Source organism: Giraffa tippelskirchi, chromosome 12 (assembly GCF_054371585.1).
Source record: "Giraffa tippelskirchi isolate mGirTip1 chromosome 12, T2T-mGirTip1v1.2.pri, whole genome shotgun sequence".
In the NCBI taxonomy this organism is placed as follows: Eukaryota; Metazoa; Chordata; class Mammalia; order Artiodactyla; family Giraffidae; genus Giraffa; species Giraffa tippelskirchi.
Genome location: NC_137286.1, coordinates 102,637,053 through 102,651,499, shown reverse-complemented (window position 1 = coordinate 102,651,499; position 14,447 = coordinate 102,637,053). Strand labels below are relative to the sequence as shown.

Below are 14,447 nucleotides of genomic sequence, written 5' to 3'. Positions count from 1 at the left end.
TTTGACCCACCTCCCAGTGCTTCACAGAGTGATAGTATCGTCAACATAGAAAGATAATTTGTTTAATTTGTTTCTAAATCTCTAGAGAGGAAATGTTTTATGGGCAGGACTTGATGCTATAAAATAGCTTGATGTTCTGATCAGCTCAATTGTTCTAGCTTCATCGTCTTTATAGTGAGCTCGAGCCCCAGCTGAGCCTTTGAGATTTAGATAGACAGCCAAGTTTCCATTGTAATGTCATAGGGGACCACTCCAAAAATTCATACCTGTGGTTACTGTGAGCTTAGGTCCCTGGTAGCCCAGAAGAGTCTGAGACGTGGTAGGAGAAACATTTTTGACAGAAATCATTTTCCCATGGATACTGCTGGACTGTTTCACTTACAAGGTTTATTTTGAGCTCTTGGTGGCTTCATGGAAAGCTCCAGAGGTCAAGGGTCTTCCAGCAGAAGAAAGTTATGTGGCCAGAGCAGACATGGCCTCTGTCTGTTGCTAGGCCACATTCCACTAGTACCAACACATGGGGAATGTAATGGGGAAGTGGAAAGCCCAATGAGAGCATCCATACCTTTCAGCATCTTTACAGCCACAGTCCGGCAGGTGGGTGATTTCTTGATGCCGAACGCTGATGCTTGCACCACTTTTCCGAAAGCCCCTCTTCCAAGTGACTTGCCTACAATGGAAAGAAGACGTTGGTTTGTTTGCCAAGCCAGCAGTTATCAGTTGAAGTCTTTTTTAGGAAGAAAGGGCCTTTTCCCTATGTGTGTGTATGTGGCATGTAGCTTTGAAGGGACTGACTCTCCAATGAACAGACCCCAAATGAGTTAGGGACACATTTATGTGGTATCTTCCTTCCAACTCTTTACTGCACTTCCATGTGGCCCTTGCCCTGTACAGCGAGGCTAGGACCTTCGAGGACATTTGGGGCAGCTGTATGGCCCGTTTTCTTTCACAAAGTCCTTCTCCAGGGGGAGAGGCTACCGAATCTGCAGTTGGTTTTTTCCATCATCTGATAACATCATTACCACAAAAATTCCCCTATGTTTAAACTAAACCCCTTTTCTTGCCACTTAAGCTTATTTTTTCTGACCTATGTTTCAGCAAAGGGAACAAACTGACAAGGGTGGTTACTGCTATTGGCTATAATGATGCTTCAGAGCTACCAAAAAGTCACTTAAGTCATTTCTCAGACTTCCTTGCCAGGCAGAATATCCGTATTTCTAACGTCTTTACATGATGATTACAAATCTTTGTGGTTCAAAACATGGGCCCCTTAACCCCGGGTAGCAATTTGTTTCAACCACAGAGAAGTGGTTGCCAAGTGCAGTAACAAAGTGTGAGGTTTCATTCATGGTTCCCCAGCAGTGTGCTATGTTCTAATGACCGCTAGCACATTTGTTTGTTTCCCTCACCCTTGACTCAAAGGGGCAAGGACCATGCCTAAATCTTCCCGGAACCTGGTGCATGGGGCATCAGGGCTCCTGTGCATTAGTACAGGAGGGAGAGGTGCATTTGGGAGTTTGTGAGATGCTCAAACCAAGTCTCTTACAGTCCTAAGTTAACCAGAGGGGCCCATGGGATGCACAGCTGAACAGTGCTCTGTGAAGAGGGCACCTCCCCCCTTTTCCTATCAGTGCTTCCTTCTGCATCTTCAGGACACAGTAGCTGACTCCAATCTGTCCAGTAGGAAACCAGTACACCTCAGTCGTGATATGGTAGAAGAAAGAGTGAGCCAAAGAAGTCACCTTTTGTTGGTTCTTTGGGGACTGAGGTGTGGAGTAGGGGAAGCCAACAAAATGCTTCTGATGAAAATTAAATCCTGGTTCAGTTCAGTTCAGTCGCTCAGTCGTGTCTGACTCTTTGCTACCCCATGGACTGGAGCATGCCAGGCCTCCCTGTCCATCACCAATTCCCAGAGTTTACTCAAACTCATGTCCATTGAGTCAGTGATGCCATCCAACCATCTCATCCTCTGTCGTCCCCTTCTCCTCCCGCCTTCAATCTTTCCCAGCATCAGGGTCTTTTCAAATGCGTCAGCTCTTCGCATCAGGTGGCCAAAGTATTGGAGTTTCAGCTTCAGCATCAGTCCTTCCAATGAATATTCAGGACTGATTTCCTTTAGGATGGACTGTTTGGATCTCCTTGCAGTCCAAGGGACTCTCAAGAGTCTTCTCCAACACCACAGTTCAAAAGCATCCATTCTTCTGTGCTCAGCTTTCTTTATAGTCCAACTCTCACATCCATACATGACTACTGGAAAAACCATAGCCTTGACTAGGTGGACCTTTGTTGGCAAAGTACTGTCTCTGGTCGTCAGTGTTAATTTAACACAGCACCTCTGGTCCCACCTCTTTCTCGGGCTATTCTGATAATGTGTTTTTGGTGAGCTAACTTTCCTCCCTCCCTCCCTTCCTTCCCAAAGGACACAGTTTGTTGTTTGTTTGTTAAGATTCCTGGAAAGTTTGTAATGAAGCTCTCCTTGTCCTCATCCTACCAGAACCTTTATACTTGCATGCACAACTCCTCAGTAACAAAGTGTCCTCACCTGCCTCAACTTAGCGTCTTCCACTGCCCACCCCTCCAGCATCCAGTAAGGACGTGGGAAGAGCTCGGTCACCAGTGTCATCAGAGGCATCTCCCTGCCTGGGTCTCACAGGGACCCTGGTGAGATGACATGCCTCCCTGGGTCAGAGGGGCACCTGTTGTGCGGACAGAGCTCCTCCTCCCAAGGCACGCTCGTGGGACGTGGGATACAGTCTCTGCTTCCTTCTTCAGATCAAAGTGTCCAAGAAATCAGGGCTTCTCTCTTACATACAAGAGCATCAGGTGGACCCTGAAATCGGATACAGGAAGCATGCTAGCAGATGCCTTCCCCAGATTTGTAAAAATTGGTGTGTCCTGATTAGCGGCTTATTCCTTGCTTTCGTAGGGTAAAAGAACCCCTTTTCTTCTGCATCGCCTTCTATTGTCTCCTGTGAAAAGTGTCCTGAGCCTGAGACAGGTGATGAGCATCTCTGTCTTGGGTACCTGCCCACAGACTCCTGCTTGTCTGGGGCAGGCAGCGTCCTTTTCATTCTCACACCTCCAGCCCCCACGCATTCCCTTCTTTGTCAGCACAAAACACTTCCCATCTTCCAATGGAAAGATGCCCTGTCGGACATGATCTCAACCTCTGTGAGTTGAGGACTTTGCCTTGACCAATGAGAATGAGCCCGTTCTCACTTGACTTCTTCAGATTTTTCATTTATTATCTTGGAAGCTGACTGTCGCCTCATAAAACAGCCTGAAGTTCTTACAGGCTCTTTAATCGTCTGATACATCGCAGTGCTCTGGTGGACCCACAATTCCAGTGTCAGAGGAGCCCTGCCACATTGGACTTGATCTCGCTTGGTCCTTCTTTTCCCTTAAAATCCTCCTTGGTGCTACCTGAATGCCACTAGCTAGCTTGGAAAAGTGCTGGGTCATTGTTACGGAATGGAAACTATTGGCATCTCCTCTGAGAGGAACTGGTTAGGGTCCCTGGACATGGGGGGTGGGTGGGGGAGAGCAGGGCAGCCTGGAGCTGAGCCCTTCTTGGCATCTGGGTTGGTCTTCCAGAAGGCAGAAGCAGCCCAGGCTCAAGCCACTCACTAGATTTCAGACATCCCGTGTGCTTTCCCATGGTAGATAATTCTGACTTTATCTTCCAATGGGAAGATCCCCTGTTTGACATGATCTCAACTTCTGTGATAAATATATAGGAGCTGAATTTTCTCCCAGGTTTGGTGAGGAATCACTAATAAAACAAGTTTCTTTAGTTCTGGATTCCAGGAATTTCAATGGTAGCAATACTCTGGACCCAAGCCCCAGCCCTGTCTGTCTCAGATGCTATCAATTCCAGCTTCTCTCACCAGGGCTGTGGGTCGTAACCCAGAGGGAAGATGCAGCTGAAATCAGAAGCCATTTGGTCTGTGTGTTTCTCTGTATTTGTAACCCATTATAACTCACGTGTCAAACCAACTTTTCCTCTTCATCCATTCAGACATCATTTTGGTTACTTTCACTTGTCAGACGTGACTTCAGATTGCTCTCTGTCCTCTACTTGGCTTAAGAAACAGACACATCTTGGGCCCCTCTGCTCCCATAGAAGTGGGATGAGGCTTCCTCTGGCTCTTGCAGCCATACTCAGCTCTGAAAGTCTGAGCTGGTCTGTCTGACACATACTCTCACCCATCAGAGACACTCCCATGCATATCAGCTGGATCATTGCATCTGGCGACTCTGGGAGGGAAGAGAACTATAAGATCTCTAGCAGGGAGCATCTTCTGAAATGGGCTTATCTAAACCCACAGAGCCCCAGGGGGAATTCTAGTTCACAGTCTCCTTTGATGGGCCATCAAGGATCATAGTGGTCCTAGGCCAAGGAATGAAGGAATGGGACAGAAAGCTCTCGCATCCTGTACAGAAGAAGCATGCCTGCTTGTGACTAATACCTCTGGAAAGCAGTGTGGCCTGAGAATGGCTTATAGTTGTGGGAAAATTATCGCGTGTTCCTGCCAAGGTCACTGGGGGTGAGGGGGTCTGGGCTGGCTGCCATGTAATTTAGACTTACAGAAGGAACTCATCTGGTGTACCACCTGCCCCGAACTACTCTAAATTTAGTTGATCCCCCCACTGTCCCCATCAGCAGCCATTCCTGGCTTTGGCCTGTCTTTCCAGATTTTTTTTTTTTACTTATTTTTTTCTTAACTGATTTCCAATTTTCTCCCCCAAGCCAAACAGCACATACTCTTGGGGCCAAGTCTTCTTTCTCATACAGGGAGAAATAAAGGTGGCATCAAGCCCAAGAGAACAACAAGAAAAGCCACTTCTTCCTCTGTCCCCTCCCCCCCCCCATACAGTCTGCGTTGGGGGAGGGGAGGCTTTGTGACTGCATTTGTAACAAGTGCTGTGCATTTGCAACAAGCGCCACTGGCTCCCAGATCTCTCTCCCTAGTTCCAAATACTAATGATTCTGGCACACACAGTAGGGAGTGGAAAACTTTCAGAAGCCACTGTCCGAGTATCTGGACAGGAGTCTTGGAGGCTCCTGTTGTTCTGTAGCTCCTGAGCTGAAGAGTAGCATGCATTGTGACCTCTGAGCTGGAGGGACTTGGGGGCTGAGCTGGAGGAAAAGCACGTTACCTGGTGTTGACAGCATCCCTGTTACCTAGGAAACAACAATCTTCCCTTTCTGTCAGTGGAGCATAAACATGAAAGAGAAGGGCTTTCTTCTCTGTGTTGGCCATTTCAGACACCCAGGGAAATTCAAAGTATGTAACTTATAGATTTGTGCGATGGGGCTTTTTGATCCACAGTTGTGCCAAGTACTGGCTCTTTCACCAATTACTCGGTTTCCCTGCACCTCCCCATTCTGAATTGTGTTCCAGGTCACCACTTTCTAATTTTTTAAAAAATTTTATTTATTTTTAATTGGAGAATAATCGCTTTATAATGCTGTGTTGGTTTCTGCCACACATCAACATGAAGCAGCCATAGATGCACCCGTGTCCCCTCCTTCTTGAACCTCCCTCCAAGCCCCTACCCCATCCTGCCTCTCTAGGTTGTCACAGAGCACCAGGTCGAACTCCCTGCGTCCTTCGGTGAATTCCCACTAGTTGTCTATTTTATGCTCGGTAATGTATGGATTTCCAGCTACTCTCTCAAGTTGTCCCACCCTCTCGTTTCCCGGCTGTGTCCACAAGTCTGTTCTCCATGTCTGCAACTCCACTGCTGCCCTGTGAATAGGGTCATCAGTACCATCTTTCTAGATTCCTTATGTATGTATTAATATATGATATTTGGGTTTCCCTGACTCAGATGGTAAAGAATCTGCCCTCAATGCAGGAGACACGGGTTTGATCCCTGGGTTGGGAAGATCCCCTGGAGAAGGGAATGGCTACCCACTCCAGTGTTCTTGCCTGGGAAATCCCCTGGACAGAGGAGCCTGGCAGACTAAAGTCCATGGGATTGGGGCTTCCCAGGTAGTGCTAGGGGTAAAGAACCCATCTGCCAATATAGGAGATATAAGAGACGTGGTTTCAATCCTGAATGAGGAAGATCCCCTGGAAGAGGACATGGCAACCCACTCCAAAATTCTTGCCTGGAGAATCTCATGGACAGAGGAGCCTGGAGAGCTACAGTCCACAGGGTTGCAAACAGTTGGACACAACTGAAGTGACTTAGCATATACAATATTTTTCTCTTTTTGACTTACTTCACTCTGTGTAACAGGTTCTTGGTTTATCCACCTCACTAGAACTGACTCATTCATTCCTCTTAATGGCTCAGTAATATTCCATTGTATTTATGTACCACAACTTCTTTATCCATTCATCTGTTGATGGACCTCTAGGTTGCTTCCATGTCTTGGCTATTGTAAACAGTGCTGCGATGAACATTGGGGCACATGTTCACCACTTTCTCATCCACAGAAGTTTTGTTACCTAAGAGTGCCTGTAAGACGCTGCTGAAACTAATCGCTTCCCTCCCCTTCACTTTATCTGCTGTCACGTCTGTGTCCTTCTCCCTTCGAGGGGATGGACTCAAGCAACTTTGCTTCCCTACCACTGAGATGGGTGTCAGCTGCTCGGTGAAGATGCCTGATAACTGTTGAAAGAAGGGACAGGTGCTGCCTTGTCCCCTTGACCTGCTGTCTCAGCATTCTAGAGAATTCTTTATCTCTGTGTCTGTCTCCCTTGCTGGTTTGTGAGCAACTAGAGGGTAGAATCCTGCATCTAGTTACTTCTGCTTCCCTCAGAGCACTGTGTTTTGTGGGAAGTGGGTGCTTGGTGCAGGTTTAGGAATCCAGGGAACAAATACATTACCCAGTTTAAGTCTCTCCCGGGCAAACTCCCACTTGCTGGCATCGTAAGGGAGCCGATCACACTGCTCATCCAGGGGAACTTCATCTGGGTCCATGATAATTGACAGGTAGTCAGCTTTAATCTCAGAAGATGACTAAGGAATAAAGAGATCTCAAAGTCACCAACCAGGGAACAACTTAAACCCAGATATGTAATGTAAAACAATACTTGGCATCATCAACTCCTATTTTGGTTCGTTTGGTTGAAACCACATGGTCAGGAGCAGGACGTGCCCTCTGCATGCACACAGAAGCATCACACTCAAGCATGCAATTTTCATCAAGCCACTCCTTACTCTTCTCACAATGTGTTTCTGTGGTACCCCCGCCACTGTCCTGTCTCGGACCAAATGCACTCAGATTCTCCAGTGACCTTAATGCTTTTTCTTAAACAGTGATCAGAAACTCCCTGGTGGCTCAGCGGTAGACAATCCACCTGCCAATTCAGGAGATGTGGGTTGATCCCTGGGTGGGGAAGATCCCCTGGAGAAGGGAAGGGCAGCCCACTCCAATATTCTCGCTTGGGAAATTCCATGAACAGAGAAGCCTGGTGGGCTACAGTCCATGGGGTCACAAAGAGTCAGACAGGACTTAGCGACGAAATCACCATCAAGCAGTGATCACACAATAATTCTTTTCTGAAAAAATGCAAAGTATTTTAATAAAATCATTCCAAACAATGACTATAAATAACTTTCCATGGTCATTCTCCAGGAATACATGTGGCAGATGGGTCAGCAGTTGGTTGTGGCTTTTCTGCATTTGTAAGAAAGGCTAATGTGGCCAAGTAAACCCAGGATCCCTGGGACGGTGGAGAGGCGCATTTCCTGTGAAGTGGTTAAAGACACCCAGAAGGCCCCTTGGTTGCCTCAGCAACCTGAAAAGACTAGAGTGAGATTAGAATAACATTTACCTGGAGGAGTTACAGAAAAAAGGTTCTGAGCTCAGAACTTAAACACCAAACAGTCAGCCCTTCTGAAAGAATAATATAAAGGAACCCACATTAAGTAGGCTCCACAAGTTTCCTGGTGACCAAAATTTTGTGAATCCTTGTTCAGATGGACTCGATTCATCCAAACTGTATTTACATTAAAATTCATGTAAAATGCAAGCTTATTCAGTACATGGCAAGTTTATATATTCAGCATACATAGCTGTGACTCACAAGCAGGAAAAAGATGAAAAAGCAAAAATGTACAAAAAGGAAAAAGATTTATCTTCAGTGAGAAATGGAAGTTAAGAAATAATAAATGTTTGCTATAAAAAAAATTAAAAAAAATAAAAGTTGATTATTTCAAAGGCAAAGGTGTAAGACTTTTACACAGCTATATTCCAAGCTCTTTTGGCCACTTGTATAATAAGATGTCAAATAAATAAGGTGGCATCTACCTTCTAGTGCTTGTTTTATTTTGGTGATGCAAATGAAGCCCAATTTCAGATCATACGTAACCAGATTTACATTTAGTGTGTTAGGTTCACATTCATGGGTAATATACCCTGTTCATATTAATTAATTGTAGAATTGACTGCATTTCTGTGGGCAGGATAGAAAGGAAGTATGCTTGCCCATAGAGGCTGGGTTTTGATAACTCTTGCCTAGAAGTTACTTACACTTCATTTAAACGAGTTTAGGGCCTAAATGAGTTTGTGCATTTCCCTAAACAGGATCAGAGTTGAGCAGAGAAGACAAACCTCCCCATCCATTCGACTTCACACCCGCCCACATTCTTTGGCCCTGACTCACCCCGTCCTGCACTGTCACAGCTCACCTCATCCATCACTCGCAATCTGCCTCTTTCTCACAAAAATTATCACTGAAATGTGTGACAGATAGCTCAGGGCAGAAAGATTGCCTGGCCTCCACAAAGAGTGGAAAATGGAGAGAGATAGGGAGCACATTGTCATGAGCTGCATTTGCCAGCATGGTAGACTGGGGGTTGGGGGGGTCCCACTTAAAGACAGTAGTTCGAGGCTACAGGGCTGGACAGGAGTGTTTGTTCCCACACCAGGGTGCTGGGTGCTCATGAGTGGCATGGATGGAGGAGCTTTGATGACTCCAGCTCTCAGCGTCGGTGATAGCCAAGGCCATGAGATACGATCTCCAGTCTTCCAAGAGCACAGGAAGAGCTGCTGCCCAGCCAGGGACAGCTTGGGTCCTGCGGGAGCTGACGGAGTTGGGCAGGGGTAGTGACCGAGCCAGGGGAGCAGGCCACGGAAGACAGTCTGCCCACGTGGCACCTGAGGAATCCTGTGGTTTGTCTTAAGGCAGATGAGAGGAGATACCCAGCAGACCTTCAGGAAGGGCTTTGAGACGAGCCTGATGGTAGAATCTTGGTTGACCAATGCTTATTCTTTCAATTGACAAGAACACGGAGCACCCACTGGGTACTAGGCATGGAAATTGGTCGGTCAGGGGCTTCAGAGCCCAGGCATGGATGCTGACGGCCTGGGTTTGAATCAGAACCTACATATTACCTTGGGCAAGTTGCTTAACTTTATTAAGCCTAGTTTCCTTACCAGTAAGACAGTGTCAGTAGTGGTACTTATCTCATAGAGTTGCTGTGAATATCATGCAAAATAGTCTATGAAAAGCCCTATGAGGGACCTGGTGTATAGTAAGCATGAATAAATATTAGCTTTAGTTGGCCTGTGCAGGGTGAGGATGAAAAGAGAAAATACAGTCCTTATCAGTGAGGAATTTACACAGCAGTAAGAGAAATCAGCTGGAGATAGGTTTTTGATGCCTTGTTCCTCTTCGCCTTCCCAAACCAATTACTTCTCAAATCCTATAGGCTTTCTGTCATTGAGATGGTCATTTCTTGCCTTCATCCTTTCTTATTGACATTCAAATTTCCTAACTTTTTAGACATACAGGGGACCTCTTTGATTGAGTCCCAGAGTGCCTTTCCAGTGTTATTTCCACTAAGCTCCCGTATGCAAAGTACCCAGACATTTTCCCTAACATGGGGCCAGAGTGAGGGTGGGCTGTTTTTCTACTGCTTTCCTTCCAGCCACAACCTTCAAAGTCTGTCTCTAAACGGAGCTCTCTCTGAAGTTTCTCTGCCCTCTCCTCCTTTGAACTCTGGAGTCTTTGTACCACCCTTGCAGATTTGGCAGGTTCCACTTTTGTTAGATGTGTTTTCCTATATGATGTACCTCCCCTTTCCAAATCCCGTTGTTTAACTTTTGTTTCTTTCGAAAGCAGTGACTTTCCTTGTCGTGTCTTAAAGCCAGTCACTCCATGCAGCAAAAGCCTCAGGTTATTCACCGTGAAGGAGGGCTGCCAGTCGACATGCCAACACTGGAAAGTGCGCCTTCCCGGTTTCAAACAGTGAGTCTAAGGTCACACAACCTGGGTTCAAAACTCAGCTGCGACTCTAACTGAGTGTCTCTTAGGCAGGTTACTGTACCTCTCTGAGCCTCAGTTTCCCTCTCTTTAAAATGGGAATAACAATATTTTTATATCTTTGTGTTTTTTAAAGGACTAACTGAGATATGACATAAAGAGCTCCCCAAATGTGCCACAAACACTCAGCACATAAAATGGTGAAAGTAATTTAAAGCGATTTTTAAAAAAATAATTAAAGCATAAGAGATGAGGAGCTTATTATGTTACGTAATGATTTTCTAATTCAGAACTACTTAAAGATAACTGTTTCTTTGATATATTTTTATTCTCTATATTACATTTTAATGTATTATCTTTTAACAGCAACCAAAACTAGTCTTTATAAATTAAAAAATTTAAATAAAAATAATATAATCATTCTCTAAAAAAAAAAAAGACTTGCATGTTAATAAGGCCTAATACAGCTCTAGAAATTGAGGAGGTCTCTCCTTGGTACTTTACAAGTCCTGTTGATTTTATCTCCTAAATATCTCTTCAAGTCTAATCCTTTAGACTAAGCGACCGTCATTTCTGACTTGGACTGCATTCTTCTATTCACTGGGTTCTTCTCTATTCACTCTTGTCCGCTCTGGTCCTTTCTCCTCATACTGCCTGAAATCGTCTTTCCAGACACAGGTCTCTGACACTTACAATCACCTATCTTTGCTCAACCCCACCCCCGGCCCACCCCGCCAAGGCTTCCTCTTCTAAAACACGGAGGAAATTGCTTCCCGCGGCCTACAGGGCCTGCTTGGACAGCCTCTCCTCTCCTGCCTCCCCTTGTCCGCCGTCCCCATCTCTGCCCAGGTCAGTCTGTCCTCACCGCATCTCCTCTGCCTGCAGACTTCCCCTCCCTTACATGCTATGTAGTCGGCTGACTCTGGTCACCACTTGACGTCTGCCTGTGCTACAGTCAGTCGCTCCCCAGACTACACACAGCAGCCTCTCCTCTGCACTGTCACCAGAGAGCCCTACACAGGGCCTGGCTTCTGCCCTGAGCGGGCACCTGGGAAATATTTCAGGCGTGAATGAACAAATGCGTGTTGGCTCATCCCCCCTCCCAGTAAAATTCTGAGAAGCAAGTTGTGCTAACAGGCCTAATGATAGGAATCTGATGTCTTGAATTCCAACCTGAGCCTCACATGCTGAAGAACTTAATTTTATCATGGGGCTCAGAGTATGGAACAGCAGACAAAGACAGAGGTGGGTCTTTATTTTGCCTTTTCCTTTTTGTCTCTTATCAGAGAGTGAGATTAAGAAAATGAATATTTCTCAGATCTCGTGTGGCATTTAAAGACTTCATTTTACACCGAAAATGTTCCTTCCGTGTGTGGGACATAGTCATCTGTTCCTTGTTCTAGCTTTTTTTTTTTTTTGAACACACCACGTTAGGGAGAGATGTTTGTTTTTTGGGGTTTTTTTTTTTTTTGGCCATCAGACATGCGGGATCTTTGTTCCCTGACCAGGGATTGAAACCTTGCCCCCTGCAGTGGAAGTGCGGAGTCTTAACTGCTGGGCCAACAGGAAAGTCCTGAGAGACAGTTTAATGATTCATCTGCCACGTTCACCTGTTCAGTGCCTTCTCTGGACATCAGGCATTTGGGGGAGCAGGCATTTTTTGGGGAAATCTAGCATGATGTCACTACACCAGCAGTGCCACTGGGCCTTGTGGCAGATTTTTGCCAAAAGGAGCATAGAATTTCATCTGAAATATTCTTACCCTTTTCAGTTTTCGGATAAAAAGTGTTAACAGGAGCCAGAAGAGGGTTGCAGCCACACAGGTGCACGTCAGAGTGATGAGCTCCAGGTTAGACTTGTCTGAGGTCCCTGGAGAGATAAAAACACCAAGAGGGCGCTAAACAGCAGCTCACAACCCCTGGGTCTGTGATTTGACAGAAGGTCAGTGGCCCCCAAGTGCTTCATCACGGGCGAACACAATCAGCTCCCAGCATAGAGCCTCTCACCTTCTGGGTCAGGCAGGGTTCACGCTATTATCGTCATAAACTCACATGGAAATGAAAAGACTTTCCAGAAATGTTGCTGTGGAGTTTGCCAACAACTCCAGAAATAGTGAGTTAAAAATCAGAGGAGAAATTAAAAATGGGAAAAAAAATTAAGGCAGGAACAAGACCTCATTAAAGTGCTAAATCTGGACGATGTGAAATCTCCCTAATGGGTTTGAGAGGAAATTCTAAAGAAAAAGGAAAAAAAAAAGGACATAAAAAGTCTCCTTGGGGAATCACAAACTTCTTCAAAGTAGACTTTAAAAATAAAAATAAAACTCCAGGACTGTCACAATCACCCGCTCACTCTTGGAACAGACAGGCCAACCCTCTGGGTCTGACCACTCACGTCTGGGGCTCCTCCTCAGACAGAGCTGAGCCAAGGGACCTGCTGGAGCTGATTCTTCCCCATCACCTTGTTCCTCAGAATCGGAGATGAAAGCCGAGCACCATTTCTCCACGCCCAGAAAGAAAAGACCCAAGATATCCAAGAGAAGCTTCCAGAGAGGATCCTCCTTGGGATTTAAAGGAATGCCCCAGTGAGCCAGGACTGAGGTTCCCTGCTTCTCGATGCCAGGGGACAGTGTCCCGGGAGCTCTAAAGGGATGCCCTTGTCCTTGACCTTCATTGGTGGTAGTTTAGTCACTAAGTCATGTCCGACTCTTGCAACCCCATGGACTGTAGCCTGCCAGGCTCCTCGGTCCATGGGATTTTCCAGGCAAGAATACTGGAGTTAGGTTGTCATTTCCTTCTCCAGGGGATCTTCCCGACCCGGGAATCAAACCTGGGTCTCCTGCATTACAGGCAGATTCTTTACTGACTAAGCTATGAGGGAAGCCCATTAAAGGGAGACAGAGACTTAGTATTAAGTGAGGCCAAGATCAAGTGAAACTTACTCCTTTTAGAAATGGTGAGGGAATTCCCAGGCGGGCCAGTGGTTCGATCCCTGAATGGGGAACTAAGATCCTGCATGCTGTGTTCCATGGCACCTCCTGCCCCACACCGCGCCCCCGCCCCAAGAAATCGTGATGTGGATGATGGTATTTTTTATTGAGCACTTACTATGCGTCAAGTCCTCACACCTGCCTATGAAGCAGGGGGGCAAGAATATCCCCATTTCATGGATAAGGGCTTCATCTAGGTGGGGGGGTCTTGGTTTATTTTAACTTATTTGTTTGACTGTGCCAGGTTTTAGTTGCAGCACACGGGACCTTTGATCTTCCTTGTGGTATGTAGGATCTTGTTCCCTGACCAGGGATTGAACCGGGGGGGCCCCCTGCATTGTTTGAGCACAGAGTCTGAGCCACTGAACCAGGGAAGTCCCTGGGCTCTTTGTTTTAATTCAGTGAAGACGTATTGAATCCAACTCCAGACAAGGAGATGAGTGGGTAACTCAGGGAAAGCTGTCGCTACCAGGAGCTCACTTACAACCCAACCAGGAGGCTTAAGGCAAATGGACAGAAATGAGGGGCAGAGAGTCTGGAGGCTGAGGGAGAGGTGACACTTGAAATGGATCTTGACCTGCAGGGGTGAAGGCAGGGGAAGGCACTATAGGCAGAGGGAAGGTGTGAGTGATGATCCAGAATTGGGAAATGGCAGGGCTCTGATGGAGGCAGGGCAAGAGGTGGGGCAAGAATTCTGAGCATCCCTGTGGTCTCAACTCAGGCAGCTGGAGCCAGTGCAGCCTCTCTGTCCGGAACAGGAACAAATAAACAAGCTAAAAACTGGAGCCTCTTTCCTCTTCTCCATTCAGCCACCATGTACAAATACTCCCTGTGGGCCATGGTCCCCGCCACCGTGTATTTTCTCATCCGGAGGGGACTCTGGCATTTCCTCTCTTTTCAGCCCACCCCCAGTTCCTGTTCATTCTGCTTCCATGGCTCATGAAATCCTCTCCTCCTGTCCTACTGCAGGATCACCACCTAAGTCAAGGCCCCTGTAGTCCTCCTGAATGACCACAGCAGCTTCCTAACCAGCCTCGAATCCCCAGTCTCTCCTCTGCTCGAGCCCACACAATCTTGCCAAATCACAGATTCCATCCTATTGTTGTTCAGTCACTCAGTCATATCTAACTTTTTGTGACCCTATGGACTACAGCACACCAGGCTTCCCTATCCTTCATCATCTCCCAGAGTTTGCTCAAAATCATGTCCATTGAGTTGGTGGTATCACCCAA

At 46.5% G+C, this 14,447-nt stretch overlaps 1 protein-coding gene across 4 annotated transcripts in view; it reads right to left on the bottom strand.

Annotated features, from left to right (window-relative positions):
• The window catches only part of FLT1 (fms related receptor tyrosine kinase 1), a 197,680-nt gene that overhangs the window by 30,351 nt on the left and 152,882 nt on the right, over window positions 1-14,447 (bottom strand). For 3 of the 4 annotated variants that reach the window (XM_081549343.1, XM_081549345.1, XM_081549344.1), the window contains 3 exons: window positions 11,989-12,095; window positions 6,843-6,975; window positions 566-670 (listed from right to left, as the gene is read on the bottom strand). In XM_081549343.1, the coding sequence (XP_081405469.1) occupies window positions 566-670; window positions 6,843-6,975; window positions 11,989-12,095 (345 nt within the window). The remainder of the gene's footprint in view (window positions 1-565; window positions 671-6,842; window positions 6,976-11,988; window positions 12,096-14,447) is intronic. The other variant, XR_014071093.1, reaches the window with a different exon arrangement.